The sequence below is a fragment of the Atta colombica genome, unplaced genomic scaffold (assembly GCF_001594045.1).
Source record: "Atta colombica isolate Treedump-2 unplaced genomic scaffold, Acol1.0 scaffold126, whole genome shotgun sequence".
NCBI lineage: Eukaryota > Metazoa > Arthropoda > Insecta > Hymenoptera > Formicidae > Atta > Atta colombica.
In genome coordinates, this window is record NW_017259213.1 from 1,144,770 (window position 1) to 1,162,014 (window position 17,245).

Below are 17,245 nucleotides of genomic sequence, written 5' to 3' on the forward strand. Positions count from 1 at the left end.
CTTCTTCTTGATTCTTTTTCCCCCACTAAGTTCCGAGGGCCCAACGATCGGGCCCTCTCTTTCTCACCGGAGCCGTCATAAATGCGCGACTGTATTTAATATTTCGCGAGCCTGTGTGACGCATATCGTTTATTATCGACCGCCGCTCCCGTGAGCCTCGCGAAGACAGTGAGAGCGGGAGGATGAGAAGAGAATGATCCTTTGAAAAAACGAAGGGGAAATGAAAGAAAAAAAAAAAAGAAGAAGAGGATCTTTCTTAGGACGAATCCGTTCAGCGCGAACTGAGGAATCGGGAGATACGACAAAGGCGACCGTGAGACTCACACAATTTTTTTTTATATCTGACAGCTGAGAAAACGCTGTTCGAAATATCTATCGATGTTTTTCATTTTTGCTTTTTCGATTCGCCTTTCGATCGTCGATCAATCGAGAGGATCGCGAATGCCGTCGAAGATTCGCGATGGCGTTACCAGACAGTCGTAAAACGATGCGTTTGCAAACGCGAAGGCGGCTTGAAGATTTTAACGTGAATAGCAAAGAGACGTTAGGGAAGCAAGCGGCGAATATGGGTGGCGTTAGAATTTAACGAGCACTTACACGAATCGTGAATTACACCGGAATGTATCGTAAAATACACGGTCAGTTGAGTACGGTATAAAAATGCCAGCGTTATGATTTACCTCGTATTCTATTTACTGTTTGTATTCTTACAAAATTGCCGCTTGCCGACGATGTCTGTTCGACGATGGTGGGCGAGCTGTCGCGGGTAATTTCGATAAATAACCACGCCTCTCTTTGCATTTACATGTTTGAATGAAGTTTCACGATTATATTGTGCTACTTGTAGCCAACGAGGATACTATTGGAAGATATAACTCGCATGGCGAAATAACATTCCATGAGAGAATGAGATGTTTGATTGTCTGCGATGCAGACATCAGCGGAGAATTCCTGTTCGCTGATACGTAGCTTGCAAAGTAGTTCAACCGATATCTTCGGAATTTGGAGGGTATGAGATGAAGTGGAGGCCAAAAAAATGTTTGCGCCCGTAAACCGGTTGCACGAATATGCTGTTGGAACTCGAATGAAAGTAATAAAGTTGATGAGATAAATGATGCGAAAATGATTATAGAACGATTCGCAAAAATACCTACTTTCCAAGAAGATTCGCTATTAATAATTTTATAAATTTTATAATTTCCTAGTTGACGTCTGCAATTATTTGACTGGTAGCACGAAGAAGAATAAATAATCTTACAAGTCTAGTAAAAATATTCTGGCTGTTTTTTTCTAAACTTATGACAAACTTTACTTACCTAAAAGTAAAAAATATCGAAGGTGTAACATAAAAAATATATTATATTAAATTCAGTCAAGTATTATCATTCAATTATTATCTTATGGTAAAATGAATCATACTATTCTCGAATATAAGCGAACGATTTTCAAGACATCTTGTACTTTTATCGCGCAATAAAGTAAATTTTGTGAGCGCTAAAGCAATATGCCCGTTGATAAAGTAAATTAATTCTAATTAGATGATAATTTATAAAGAAGTAATAATATGATAATTTATTAAGAAGTAATAATAAATTGCAATAACATAAAACTTATTTTATGAAAAGTATCTTACAGTATAGCTATACGACGATTACTTATTTAGTACAGAAAAGTACAGTAAATTTTACTTTTCTGATAAAGCATAAAGCAAGAATCCCTATATCAACCTGTCAATTCCTAATAAAATTTATTAGAAATCTAGCGCATATTACATTTTTCTGTTATGTTAATCTCGATATATACAATATTTATATCTCGATTCATAAAAATTCCTAAGCTTGATGAATTGCCAAATAATTGTCATTCCCATCCATCTAAGACTAATAAATTACAAATCATATGGATATTAATATACATATATTGGATTCTGTAAGATAATATTGAATAGATATTAACTGCCTTGATTAATTATCAATGTTTTCAGAAAATTATCAAAATTCCTTAAGCTATTTATAAATGATTTCCATGTTAATAATTTTGCATTTCGTTCTCATTTATTAAAAATGGTTATTCAATTTCTAATCTTAGATATAAATTTTCAATACTTCTGTCCAAAAAAAAGACAGCAATAAAAAGAACGCGTTTGTCTTGGCAAGTTAACTGCAACTTTATTGCTTTGATTCGAGGGCTTGGAAAACATTTTTGCTAGGCAGTATCGTATGTTTTAGCACTAATATTGAAAGGTTTATCAATTTATTATTTGCGAAGTAATAATTAAGAATGCGAATATTGCTACAGTAAGACTACTTTTGAACTGTATGAAATTTAAAACGCGATAAGTTAAGACAATGTATTATTATATACTCGTGCAATATTTTCTATTTTCTCAATATACACGGTGCGCGTGTTTTGCTATGTCCGTTGTTTAGATGGCAGAATTGCGAGTCGAGATGCCGACAAAGTACGATCCCGGCGGTACAGGAGAAATCGAAGGGCGGATAGGAAAGCCGGAGGAGGGAAAACATCAGGGCGGAGCTTGAACACGGGAGGAGGAATAAAATGCGCAAACTCGTAACGAGCGCCTCTCTTTCTCTCTCGTTGCATCCTTCTTCCTCTTGTCTTTCCTCCCCTTTCCTTTCCGCCGTCTTCCCCTTCGAACGAGTCACCCTATCCGGTCCTCTTTTCACTTTTATATGGATTTTTTTAGCCGCACGAGGCCCTTCTTCCTCTCATTCGTCGAGAGTCTTGCGCAAACTTGCTTGCACGAGCCCTCCTCATTTCTCCTCGCTTTCTCAGTCTCCATCCTTTTTCCCCATTTTATTTTTTCTTCCCCTGAGTGCTACAATTCAGTGGTTTTAATGTCCCGTCTATTTCTACTCCGTTAAAAGTGGTCATCATCAAGGTTCTTACGTTGGTCCGTTTTTCTTGATTTGTTCCTTGTTATTGTGTTTCTCTTCAAAATTCACTTCGTGAATCGGAACTAGTCATCTTTCGGGAAATATTTCTTTATAATTGTAAAACCATGTTTATATTTCATGTTGCAAAATCTCTCGGATATCGATTGTTATTGGCATTATTAGGCATTATTATTAAAAATATATTAGATGGGATATTAAATTTCATTAGATAGACTTTATTTTTAGATATTTTTATAAAAGTGATAAGTCGAGCTCGAATTTGTTAAAGACAAATGTAATTATTGTACCTCCTATATATCATTCAAAATTTATATTTTTTTCTTTACTCATCTAATTCTTTAATTCTGCTGCTCATATCACTAAGCTTGTTAAATTTGTCATTGTTTTTGCTAAGAGAAGAAATCTTTACAAGGTTTTCTTCCTCGAAAAAAGGAAAAGAAATTTAAAATTATAACGACTTGTCTCTTATATTGACATGCGAACGGCAATTTAAAATATAAACGTAGATAAAACAATTTTTTTTACATATTTTATATTTTCGTTATAACTTTTAATGAAACGTTTAAAGATCTTTGTTTATATAACATTTTTTTATTTCAGTGCTTGTAGAATTTACTTCCAAATTTACTTACTTTGAATAAGAAATCTGAAGTCACCCTATATACTTATAAATATGTTTATAACTATGTTGTCATGATTGAATAGTTAGAATACATATGCATAAGGTTGCACTCAGATATTCAACAAATAATCCCAGGATAGCGACGGAAGCGAAGATTCTTTAGTAATGGCGACTTACGGTGTGCAAATCGAAGCTCGTACGACTTTCCGCGATCCGTTTCGCTACCCATCTTGACTTCCCTCGAACCGGTTGTCATCCGTAGGAAGTTTCTTTGTTAACTTTCTTTCCTCTCAATTTATCGAACCCCTTCTAGCTCGATAACGAGTTGTGCTCGTGCCACGCAATGGCGGCCGCGACGGCTACTTGAGTATAAGACTGCTTGCTGAATCATACGTGATTCTTACCCCATCGCAAGCTTCTTAATCCGCGAATTGATTAACTTTCGATTCACTTAAAAGAGATTTACTCAAACTATATACATGCGCAGAAATGACGCCTTATGTATTTACACTCTTATCAGATTTAGGAAAAATCAAACTTAAAGTTATATTTGAGAGGCACAGACTCTATGTAATTAATTGCAAAGTTCCGATTCAAATTGGTAGAGAACGAAAGAGAATCAATTAAGAAAATTAAAGAGTATTATTAAAAAATTTATCCAATCATTTAAAATTTAAATGCTTGAAGATAATAAAAGTTCATTAATTTTTACATAAATTTATTTCCGTATATATGATATAATGTGATATTGTTTTGTCGAAATTTTTTATCATCAATTTGATTGAAAAAAAATTATATTATATGTTATAAAATAATTATAAATAATATAAAATAATTAAATTTACAAATATATTAAACAGATTGTATAACTATATTAATTCTAGAATATAGAATGACTTTTTAGAGTTTAAAAATAATTAATCTTCTTCAAACTCTTGCTAATAAATATTAATTAGAGCAGTTAATTTTTAATCGGGAAATAGAAGTGATTTAACATTCGTCAACATTAATAATCATCGTTGAAATAAAAAAAAAAGTTACGTTTAACGGGCCGTCAGAGATTAATGTTAATATCTACCTTGAGGAAGGTTGCTGAAATCACAAGCCGTCAGCTCTTTTCAATCCAATTAACGTGAGAGGATTATTTTGGAAATACCACTATGGCGACATATTAGAGTACCACGATCGTCCTTTACAGCGAAAGGATTAACCCATAAACGAGCGTAACGATTCGAGCCGCTTTTAAAGAATGCGAAATCGTCCTCGATGTTTAATCGTTGGACAATCGTTCCCGTACTTCCACCCCCTTTGTAGAGAGGATGTCAAAGTTTTTCCGGTAGTATTCGCATTTCACCGAAATCGTCCCGACGGCGACGACGCTAATCGGCTTTCGCGAGCTTTGAGGTGTTTAACGTCGCCGGCACGATTTTCGCGGAAGTAACACCGATAAACCAGTGAAATCGAATATCGATCGTGCCGTCCAATCACAAGATCACGTACATGGAAGCTATCGATTTCGAGTTTCGAGTTTTCATGCGATCGAAACCTTATCGAAATCTAAAGTGTGATGTTGCACAAATGAAAGAGTATGAAAAATTAAGCATATCCTTGCAAACTATATTAAAACGTAAATATTTTTTATAAAATGACATTCACAATCAATAGATTTGTAAATTTTTTATATTTTGATAATCAATGAATAACTATTTTCGAAATTGGAAAAAAGATTAACAATAAGTGTAACAATAAATGTACTTAAGGCTCCTATTCACTTGGCAGTCATCTTGGATTATGACATCAGAAGTGAAAAAAAAATATAAAGAAAATTCTTGCAAATTAATTAAAAAATGTGAGTATTTAAAAAAAAAAATTTGCAATCAGAGAATAGATTTATATAAAGTGACTGAAAATTCTTCTTGTATTTCAGTATTTAATAAATAACCACATATTTGAAATTAAATTGTACACCTAGTTACAGAAAACGAAACAAGATATAACAACTGTCGAATTCAAATAAATATAAATTTTATTTTATTCCGAAATAAAAGGAGGGTTTTCGATATGTTTTACAAATGTACTGTATCAATTGTAAATATTATTTTATTGAAATATATTTCTATTTTAATATATTTTGCAAGAATTTTTATTATATGTTTTTTCGCTTTTGACGTCAATCTGAATATTCGTGATGGACAGTCAGGACAGCCTTAATATATTTTACCGTATGCCAAAAAATTTTATCGCAAAAAAATAATATCGCTGTGAAGTGAGTCATAATGAAAGAATATATTTCATTTATTTGTATTAATCATATCGATTGAAACATTTCATTGACTTACTTTTTCATTTTCGTGTCAAATATTAGAAAAATATTCTAAAATACGTACATTTACAGACATCTAGCTTTTTCCATGCAGGAATTGTGTCCCTAGGGATATTAGGTATGTAAAGATTTTCTACAATCTTTTAACATTCAAAGAGAAAAATAGAGAGTAATAGAAAGAATTTTAACAGCATTATCTACCTTATCTTTTTCATTTAGGTAAACGTTGTAGGTAAACATAATTAAGACAATCGTAACTGTTATCTTTACTTATTTATTTATATGGGAGACACATATCTTATGACTCTCGGAATTATAATTATGATGACATTAAAGGATCACGTAATAATCTGTAAAAGTTTCGTGAAATTCATTTCGTTAGTCAAGTTAACATTTATTTACTATGTATCTATACACGCACCAATTGTGCAAATTGTCAACAAGAACTTACATAATCGCGCGATAAGTATTGCGTGCAAGTCATAATTCGCGCATAATGTATTTTAGAATCAAAATTTAATTCCGAACTGTAAATCTTCAAATCTCTCTCATAGTGATTTTACTTTTACTCACTGCGACATCTTAGCATCAGAACTGTGTCAACTTTAAACTCTATTCTGTCAACTATTACAACTCCATCCTATAGATATGTCATAAGATTAATGTAGACTAATAAATTATTTACATATAGGATATTAAGAAATGAATTCTGGATTTAAATGTAGTATACATATATTCAGGAAACAGAATAAAAAATCAACTCAAGTCGAGTAATTCAATGAATATTACAGAAACGGTTTTGATTTAACGAAACGTAAGTTCTTGGTAACCGATAGATAATATACAGTCGAGTGCATTAACGATGTTAGAGATTCCCTCATTTATTCGTAATGCTCTCACTATTGCAACATAATCGATATATTTAAATCGAATACAATTAAATGTTCTGCAAATAATTATCATTTCCTTAATTTAAACATTTAAAAGATTTCATTTACAATCGCGTGCTGACTTGAATTTTATATCTATTAAAATTGCGTTATATGATAAATCGAAACAGTAGCATTAACCTAATCTACAACTCATAGAAGACTGAAGCACTTGATGCTACAAATACTTTGAAGCAATCGATATATAGAATAGATTTGTAAAACTTCTCTTGTGTTCCAGTAATCAATAAATATCCATGTATTTAAAATTGAATTATGCCTAACTAGGAATGAAACAAGTTATGATAGCTGTTGAATTTAGATATTAAATATGATCGAGATTTCTTTGATTGAGAATTAATAAAATTTTTCTGATCGGTCAATCAAAGTCAATTTCGAAGTGTTTGAAGCATCAAGTAAATTCCATCTAAGACAGCAGGCGTGAAGTTATTTTCTCTCTCACCAACCAGAGAGATGCGTACCTATCTACGGCAGAATTTGCCGGGGGATATGACTCCAAACCTTATCATACAATACATCGCAACGCTCTCTTACTTGTTGTTAGCATAAGCGCGAGTATCTATATAAGAATTATCACGGGGTTGTCGCTTAGATTATCAACGAACAGACGATGCGCAACGACATGTGCAACAGCCGCACGCGGCATTCGCGCGTCGTACTCGTTGCACAGGGAGTTCACTATCTCTCACTCAATTTAAGCCTCATCCGCCGTAAGCGGATCGGCCAAGCTGGCCTTTTAACGTCGGATAGTCTCGCCTCTCGCGGCTGCGCGGCATAGACGCCTATAACAAACATTATCCGCCATAATGCCCCCGTGTAAACATACCTACCTACGTGGCGCGTCTGCCTCCCGGTTCCTTTCCCCGTCGCGTCTCCCTTTCCCGGCCGGATAAAAACGCATCTCGAAGTTTATTTAAGCGTTTAGCGCCGAGTTAAGTTTCACGCGGCTAAAGCCGACTTTTCGGCACGCTTCCTCCCCACTCCATCAGATACTTCCGGTTTAGCACGTGACGGTGACCGTCGATTTAACAGTACGTTAGATCTGCTCTTTGTCGCTCATTAGATACACTAACACTACCTTGTTTTTGCTAAATTTCAAATTATCTACTTCATTTTAAGTACACTAGTTTAATCACAAAGAATAAACCTTTAGACTCCAACTTTTCGCCGCGTTTCATGTTATGTAAAGAGATAATCGAACCAATCGAGCCAACAGTCGTATTTTTTCATCATTATGTATGTTGAACCGTGATATTAACATATTGATCAATGTCGATTAATGTGATTTTGTTTTTTCTTAACGAATTTCGTAAACGATCGATTCGCACGGACTTCACAATTATTGCAAAATAATTTACATATGTCACTCATCTTTGTTTTAAGTAAAGGTTATAACCTAATGATTAAATTATTTAATAAGCCTTTTCGTAGTTCGGATTCGTCATGATGTTTCCATTTGTGTTCCGAAACTGGACAAAACTAGCCATTTATGCGCTCCCCACCACCAGTCAGTTTTCTTTTTCAAGAAAACAGAAACCTGTCTTCTATTGGTATCAGGTAGAAAAAAGTGACAGTTGAGAGACAGCGGAATAAAAGAAAATTATAGATTCGGAATGTGTAGTTCCAGGCGTGAAGGAATAAATCAGTAACTGCAGAACAGTGTCTCAGTGAGGATCGTAGTGATGTGCATAATACAGTGATAGATGTTAAATATTATTATATGAGAACAGATATTAAGTGTGATTTTGTCAAAGTGATGTTGGCATGATTCATCGACTGTATTCGATTTCATTTTCTTTAAACAACTTGTGCGAAATTATTTCGTTAACACCGATGCTAACGTCGATCGACAGGGACCAATCTACTTGAAGTTACACCCCCTTATTTCCTTTCTTAAATCATTAGTTGTATCTCCTTCTTGTATCTAACCGAAGATACATAGAATACTATTTTGGACATTAGAGAAAAAGAAAATTAGCGGCAAGATCTGATGAGTCGAGCTACGAAAAAAAAGTTCCCTGGGATATTCATGTCAACGCTTTGTCGTATTAATACATCATACATCATCAAATTCACAAGGTAGATCAGCGTTGCGTAATAAAATGTTTCCTTTTAGCAAATGATACGTTTTGGATAAATGAATAGTTAAAATATATTCTGAGAGAGAGAGAGAGAGAAAGAGAGAGAGAGATTTTTAGGAATTAAAATAAAAAAAGTATTGAGATTTTTTTTACGTATTTATTTGTACTTCAAGTAATTCTTCAAATTTTTTGAAGTGGTGTGCGTCAATATTGGTTGTGTTTCGATATTTTCTAGCATATATTACATGCACTATAGATTTTACGTACATACACAATAAATATCGGACATACAGCTATTATAAGAGTTGCGCATCGTATACCATGTTATAAAATGCCTGCGATATGAATTGCACCAATCCTAGTCATCTGAAGTATAGACAATCAATTTTTTATTTATAAAAATGTATATCTCAAATCAAAATTAAACTGATTTGTGCAATATTTTTTTCGCGGATTATCAATAATGAAAAATTTATGGAAAATTCAAAATTTTAATTTTATAAAATTTTCAAAAATCGCCATTTAAAAAAAATTTATTTTATCTTCTTCATTTTGGAATGAGATACATTTAAATACGTTCCTACTAGATTAAAAAAAATTGGATTGTTTCTGTTGGATACTCCCCTCCTCCGATTAGGATTAGCGTAATTCATGTCATAGATGTTTCATAAGACAACTGCAATTCTTACATTGATACAAATTATTTTACAAAATTTCAAGAATTACTCGAAATAAATACGTGTGGAAAACATCAATATTATACATAGCTGATAGGATTTGATAGATGATAGGATTTTATTTTATTAAAAAGTAATCTCAAAAACGGAATCTCTATATAGATATTAAATCTGTTTAAACGAGCATATTTAAATATCATGATAAAAATGCTGTTACAATGACGTTACAATGATAATGAAACCTGCGTTAAAAGTTACAGAATAAGGTTGCTGGAACAGTTTCAACGAATGTTGATTGTTTCGATTGTTTCTTTTTTTGTTATAGTAATAATACATTTTTTTAACTCCTGCGTGTAGCATCTCTAATGAGATTTCAATAACAATAGATTTTTTCGCAATTAGGTTGTTAGCTTAATGTTCAACTATAATATCAGTGGATATATAGGATCTACAGTTAAACGTTGGATCGGAACGGAACTGATAATCAAAGATCTCTTAATCATCAGATAAAGTAATTTTCGGCTTAAACATGAAAAACCGTCTAGGTGGGATTGAACGTGGATCTACAGATTGTGAGTTAATTGTACTGAGCGGCAAGTCTCTTTTGCTATCTCTAAAAATATAAATAAAGCAAATAAATAATGAAAAAAATTATTCAAAATTTTTCTTTTTGTATCGCGAACGAATTAGTATATACGAATCTCTATAATACTTATTTTTAACAAGTTTTTAACAAATTCACTGTTCATTCATTATTCATAGTTCATTAATTTATTTGCAATATCTCTACAATTTTTCTGCCTTTTAGAAAAAAAGTTCTTTGTTCAACAATTGGCACAATATACACTTCGAAATTTTTCGAAAATTTATTTTCGAACATATCACCGAATCGATCCACTGCTTTCAAAATTTTTGCCGAAGATATAACGTTAACTAAATTACATTAACGTTAAATAATATATTGTGATGTCGCCATACTACAAGGATGAAAAGGAGCTACACATGTCATGTGTAAGATAGTAGCATATTTTTATAAAAATTAATATATTATATAATTTCTCAAAATTTGAAAAAGAAGTAAAATTTTTGACTTTATTGTAAAAAAATTAAAATTTTAACTTAAATAAAATAAAATAAAAAAGATGTATAATAGATTTTCTAAGCAAAAGTATTAAAATTTTTGTTAACATTTTTGTATGACTCAGAAAATCCTCTATACGTCTTTAAATTAAAATTAATAGTTTATTTTTTATAATGTGTGTGCGCGTGCGTGCGTGTGTGTGTGTGTGTGTGTGTGTGTGTGTGTGTGTGTGTGTATATGTCGACGTATAGATTTCTCGTGAATAAAAGTAGATAGTAATATACTGTACTTTAGTGTTCAATGTTACATACATTTTCAACATCAGTTCTTAAGTATAATTTGCACAGATCTTGAATTTACTCTGAATTTGTCCTGAATTTAATTTTAAAGTAAACATTGCAAATTTGCAACACTTGTTCCTATAGGATTAAGAAAGGAAGATGGATTAAGGTCTCTTTTTTGTACTTTCGAATTAATCCTTAGTACACACGATTAGATCACTCGTGTCCTGCGCATCTTTTTCTTTCAAATACTAATAGCACCTGATTGAATAATGATATTTTTTTTTATTACACATTTTACATATGTTTTCTAAAGATATTAAAGTACGTCAAAATTACTTATAATAATTGTTTACTTGTAAATGTGATGAAAATTAACTTGAACAAGAATGACAAGAATGATTATGCAGTAAAGGATAGAAAAATCAAATTATGTGTATTAAGGGAAACACGATTTGTGTTATTAATGAAAATACGACATGCACAAATGAAAGACCACAATGGTTTTTCACTTTCCACTTTTATTCCATATATTTCAAAAATTAAAATTTTCTCTCCTCAGAGTTTTGGAATAGTTTTATAATTTTCAATGAGTTTCTGTCTAGATAGAATTTAAATCCATGGAAACTTAGAAAATTTTCAAATCTGAGACGTTGAACTCTATTACTTTTATTTTTTTTATTCCCAAGCGTTAAGAAAGATTGTTAGAGCTCTTTATCTGCAATTTTCATGACAAATCAGTTCAATTAATTATCACTTCGGCTAACAAAATCGATTAATCGGCTATCTTACGGCTAACAAAATTAAAATTGCAAAAGCCGACAATCATGTGAAATTTTACTAAACGTTGATTCTTTTACAGATAAAGGAAGATTATCATTACGGCAGTGTATTGCCACAAGACTTCACGTCAAAACCTCCTATCGGAGGACAGCGCAAGACTTCACGCCAAGACTTTCTATCGGAGGACAGCGCAAGACGATCATTATACGCGAACAGCGCTGTTCATCGGGTAGAGAACAGCTGGTGGCCGAGCAACCAGAACGAAGGGAGTCACGCGATAAGGGAGCGTGATAACAACGGCGCGGTGGCGGGTGAACTGGTTTCTCGTATTGCGGGCTGCCTGAATATGGCGGGTTACCTGAAAGCGGCGGGCGCAACCTGCGCCTCGACCGGAAACCCTCATCAATACCATCCACACGGTCATCCGATGGGAGTTGGCACCCATCCGCATCCTCACTCACATCCGCATCCCGGTGCACATCCCGGTTTGCCGTCGCATTTCGCCCTCACTCCACACGCTCATACGCATCATGCGCTCGAGCATGGATTGGCAGCCGCATTCCCACAAGGTAAACTCTTATCTTCTTTCAAGACGAGTTCAAATTTCGCTGCTTAGACTCAGTTCCATCAAAACTTTACAAATTAATCTTATCGAAAATAAATTTAAATTTTTAATTATGATTATATTCGTGTGTCTAATGTCTATTTCTATCAATGTAGATTAATATTAATCGCAATTTGATTTTTAATTTTTAATTATTTTTTTTAATTTTTAGAACTAGGAAAAGGATGACAAATAAATTAAATCAAGTTAAAGTTAATCTACATTGGTGGAGCTTTTATAGACACACAAATCTAATCACAATTAAAAATCATAAATCTATATTTTTTTTTCGATAAGATTAACTGCAAACTTTTACCATAATCATAAACTTATTCATTAAACGGTAATAATTGTCAACAAGATATTAAACTTTACGCGGTAAAATTTAAGTCAACGGTAAAATCTGTGTTTCTTTGCGATTGATTTGAAAAGTAAGATACAGTGAGTGCAAAAAGTATTCGTACAGAGAAAATATTTTTTAAAAAAACTTTATTTTTAAAAAGTAAATATTATCCAGCGAGAAATGAGTCATCGAATTGACGTCGAATCGATATCGATACGATGATTTCAACACAAATTCGACGTCAATTCGACGTTTAATTTGTGTTGAACGATCTTTTCTTGCTGGGTAATTAACAATTTAATTTATTCATGAAGAATAAAATAGAGTATGTTTCTTAAAATTATATATACCGAAAAGATGTGTATTAATTATAGAAAATATATCATCTGAAAAATAAGGGAAAATTAAAAATTCTTGTTTGAATGCTCAAAAAATATTCGTAATCGAGAAATTTAGCTTCTAAAATCAGGTATATATGCGAAGTTCATTTGCTTAAAACATTGCTGTTAAAACAGAATATATTTATTGTATAAAATTGCTAATTAATGTTTATTTTTTACAAATAAAACTTTTTATAAAAAATTTCCTGATACGAATACTTTTTGCTCTCACTGTATATATTTTCTGATACCCATGGCATCGAAAATTGAACTCAACTGAACTGAAACTGATGCGTAAAAGTCTATGCATGATATTTTATGACGGTCAATGGGTTACGGCATGCAACATTATATAAAATTGGGAGTGATATCGGAATAATCACAAATCATAGATATAATACTTCAAGAATGGTTAATTAAAATTCTCGAATCGGAGTTAAGATCGAATAAAGCATATTGAATTTTTAACAAATCATTCGTAGTAATTAATTTAAATACTATATCCTACTTGCGAGAAATATTTTACTTGAAAAAAGAAATAGAATTGTCTGCACGTTCTTACTCGAGAATAACGGTAGGCTCAGTTATTGGCAATAATGAGACCGAATGTATAGTACGTATTCGAGTCGTAGCAAGGGATTCGCACGGTTCGATACTGATGTGCATGCGGAAAAGTTTTTACGTAATCGTGAGGTGGCGACAGCCGTACCGTTCTTGGTATCTGTGTTATTAGCCGTATCGTGTTTAATACGGTTCTGAAAATGCTTCTCGCGGAAAAAAGCGTTAATGAACTATGAAATATCGCGAAACGGAGAAAAGATGAGCGAGGTTTCCAATGGTGATCGATCTAGCCAGCTAATCCATTGAAATAAAAGACGAGTGTTTAATCTGTGCGACTCAGCGTTACAACAGTGTGACAGATTTTGCATCACATTCATTCAACAAACGCCGTCGGATAATCTCTTTGCGCTTAAGGGAAGGCTCCATTGAAAATTGTAATTTTTCCGCTTCCTAATAGATTGATTTAATTTTTCGGACATTTTTATATGTGCAAGAAATAAATTGTTATTAATAAATAAATTAATTAAATTTTAAATCATTTGTGATGTAAAAAAGTTATAAGCATTTATATAAAGTTTATAACGACATTCACACTTAATTCACAATTAATTCTGAATCAAATTTTGAAAATATATATTTATTACATTTTTAATAAATATAAAAATTATAAATTTTTATTTTTAGAACAAATTTTTTTATTTTCTTAAATTTGTTAATTCTTAATATTTGAATTTGTTAAGTTTTAATATTTTAACGAATCTGATTCCTCTTTTATTCTAAATATCAAATTTTGAATATATGTATCTATTTATCAAATTGCTTTTAATATAATCAGAAATGATAAATTTTTATTTTTGAAATAAATTTTTCTATTTTCTTAAATATATTAAATTTTAATATTTTAACGAGCCTGATTTCTCTTTTATTAGATTGTAACTCGAAGTAAATATTTTAAAACGAAGGAAATGTAATGTACCTAAATTACCTAGCAATTTGATATTCACAGCGCATTCAACAGCAAGAAAAGCTTTTAAAGTCTATTGTACACACATAAAATAAATCCCTCTTTTTTATTTTGTGTCTCCCTTACGTTCTATTACGCCCCTAGCATTGCTCAATTTGCAAACCCTTTTTTCCCTTGTATTGCGTGCGAATTAAAAACTATCATTATTAGCTCATATGTGGATTATTTAAAGATTAATTTAGGGATTAACAGATTTATTAGTATGTTAAGTACTTTGCTATTTGTCACTGTAAAAGTATTTCACATGGATGTCATATTCACCGTTATTGATTGCCATGCAAATCGATGCATCGACTGAAGCCATATGAATGTGTCGAGCAATCTCGGGGCTTCTTAACTATAGCCGCAGCAAGTTGGAAAAACACGCACGAGAATGCATATCCCTTGCAAGTTTTAAGTTTCCGAATGAATATAAAAAATTCAAATGTTATATAAACAATTGTATACATTCGTTAATACACACGTTTATTACAAAACATAAGCAACGTTTTTTTTGAACTTTGTTCTTGTAATGGACAATTGAGGAAGCGTGTTTTGTTCGCTTCGGGATTGCGGAACATTTTCGCGACATCGGATGCACGAGATAGAGCTTCGATAACAAGAACAATCGCGATTACTCATTATGCCTTTCGTGGTTGAACGAAGCTTGGAATGTCCCCCTGCAGAGAATCGACATTTCCTAAGCACCTAGCGAATGGAAAATCTCGGAGGATGGACCATAGCGTGCCAAACAGAAAGAAGCAACGGTTTTGGAGAGAGAATTCCCTTCGTGTTCGTGATATTCCATTCTCGAAGGTCGTGTTGCTGGGTCGGTAATTGACTGTATAAATTTTCCAGTATGCCACAGAATGTGCGTAGACGAAAAGAGATCGCGGAAAGAAGGCGGAGATGAGGGTGTGTATATACTACTGAAAAAGCAAGAGAGAGAGAAAGATAGAGCGTGAGTATAGAATAGAACAAGGACAGAAAGAGAGAGAGAGAGAGAGAGAGAGAGAGAGAGAGAGAGAGAGAGAGAGGAGGAGGAAGAGAAGAGAAAGATAGACGAAGATAGCTTTCGCGTCGCTTTCCTTTAGCGGCACGATTCGGTGGAAAGCAGCATCACCTCGCCTCTCTTTCCCGTTCCATCTTTCTCCATTTCGCTCTCTTTCACCCACCGCTCGAAAGGGGGTTCGGTGGCGGGAGACACGGGGTGTCGGGGGCAGAGTGTCGAGGAGATGGAGTGGTTGGAGGGGGGTCGGGGGATGCTTCGGCGAAGAAGAGTAGAGAGAACCATGAGAGTAAGCCGCTTATCAGGGTGGCAGCAGGCAGTATAGGTCCAACCGACGCAGATAGGTGGGTTTCCATGGAAACACGGATCTGTCCGTTAGGTCCCTACGTACCTACGTCCAGCGCGGCTGCCTCTAGCCGTTGTAGGCGTGTATCCGCGCTACACGAAAAGCCGCCGAACGCGAGAGGGACAACGACGCGAGAACACTGCGGAGTTCAGCGGGGTTGGAGGCTGGTGTGGTCCATAGATGGAAATAGAAACAAAGGATGTGGATGGAGAGAACAGAGCGCGACGACTCATGCCGTTGAATACTTTTATTAGTAGTCCGCTTGTAAAACAAACGTCTCGTTTATTAATTACAGCTACAAGGCTGAGATTCACTTTTCTTTTGATCTTTCTTATGGATAATTCCGCGAAGTCCTATATTCTTCTCATTGATATATTATATCTGCCTTTGTTATTTGTACCCGAAAAAAATTTTAGATAGTTGCATGATCTATATATATGATTGATAATATGAGGCTCTAAATTATATTGTAGGTAAAAGAAAGTAAACTTTCTTTTACCTACAATATAATTTTGCTTGCATTTTGCACTTCAATATAGAACACTTTAGAATTTAGGTGTAATTTTCCTAGTCGTAGATGAGGGTTTATCGCTTTCATATCCCATTTCTCGCGTATGATGATAATTAGATTTTGGAGCTACATAATCAGATTTTAGAAGACTTTTCGCTAATTAATTCATGTGGTGTTCGTCAACGACAACGCGTGAATGGAAAGGGCTATTCCGTGTCGCTCGACACGACGTTAATTTTAGTCACGCGTTGATGTTTATTTTGTTATGCAATCGTGCAGGCGAAGATACAATCGCACCCTGATCGGCGAAAGAACGATAGCTTCGGGCGAAAAGTTTGCCGAGGAGACAAGAAGGGATGCGCAAACGTAGGACTCTCTCCAAGACTCGTGGCTTGCAGCGAGATACATGGGAATCGCGTCATGTGGCCACCGCCCTTTCCCATTCGCATTACTATTTGTTGTCGCAGAGAAATTGCCCGTCCACTTAACTTCCTCCTATTCGTCGCGGTGGCGGCGTCGCGGCGCATGAATAAAGACACCACTATCGACGATTTCCTCTCGCCGATTGTCAATCGAAGGGGAGCTACGGAACAAGTGATTTTGATCCCAGTTCGTGCGGGACTTTTCGAAGTCGCAAGACGTAATGTATCTATCGTGTAATGTTAAGAGATACATTGTCATTGGAAGAAACTCACGGCGGAATAATTTCCGCTCTAAATATTTGACTTAAAGTATATACGCTTATGCCTTAAAAAAATATATATATATATAT

At 33.8% G+C, this 17,245-nt stretch overlaps 1 protein-coding gene across 1 annotated transcript in view; it reads left to right on the forward strand.

The window, feature by feature from the left end:
• Positions 1 to 17,245, forward strand: part of LOC108694904 (box A-binding factor-like) — a 39,988-nt gene that overhangs the window by 5,561 nt on the left and 17,182 nt on the right. Inside the window, exon 4 of the mRNA XM_018204601.1 lies at positions 11,796 to 12,285. Within this exon, the coding sequence (XP_018060090.1) occupies positions 11,796 to 12,285 (490 nt within the window). The remainder of the gene's footprint in view (positions 1 to 11,795; positions 12,286 to 17,245) is intronic.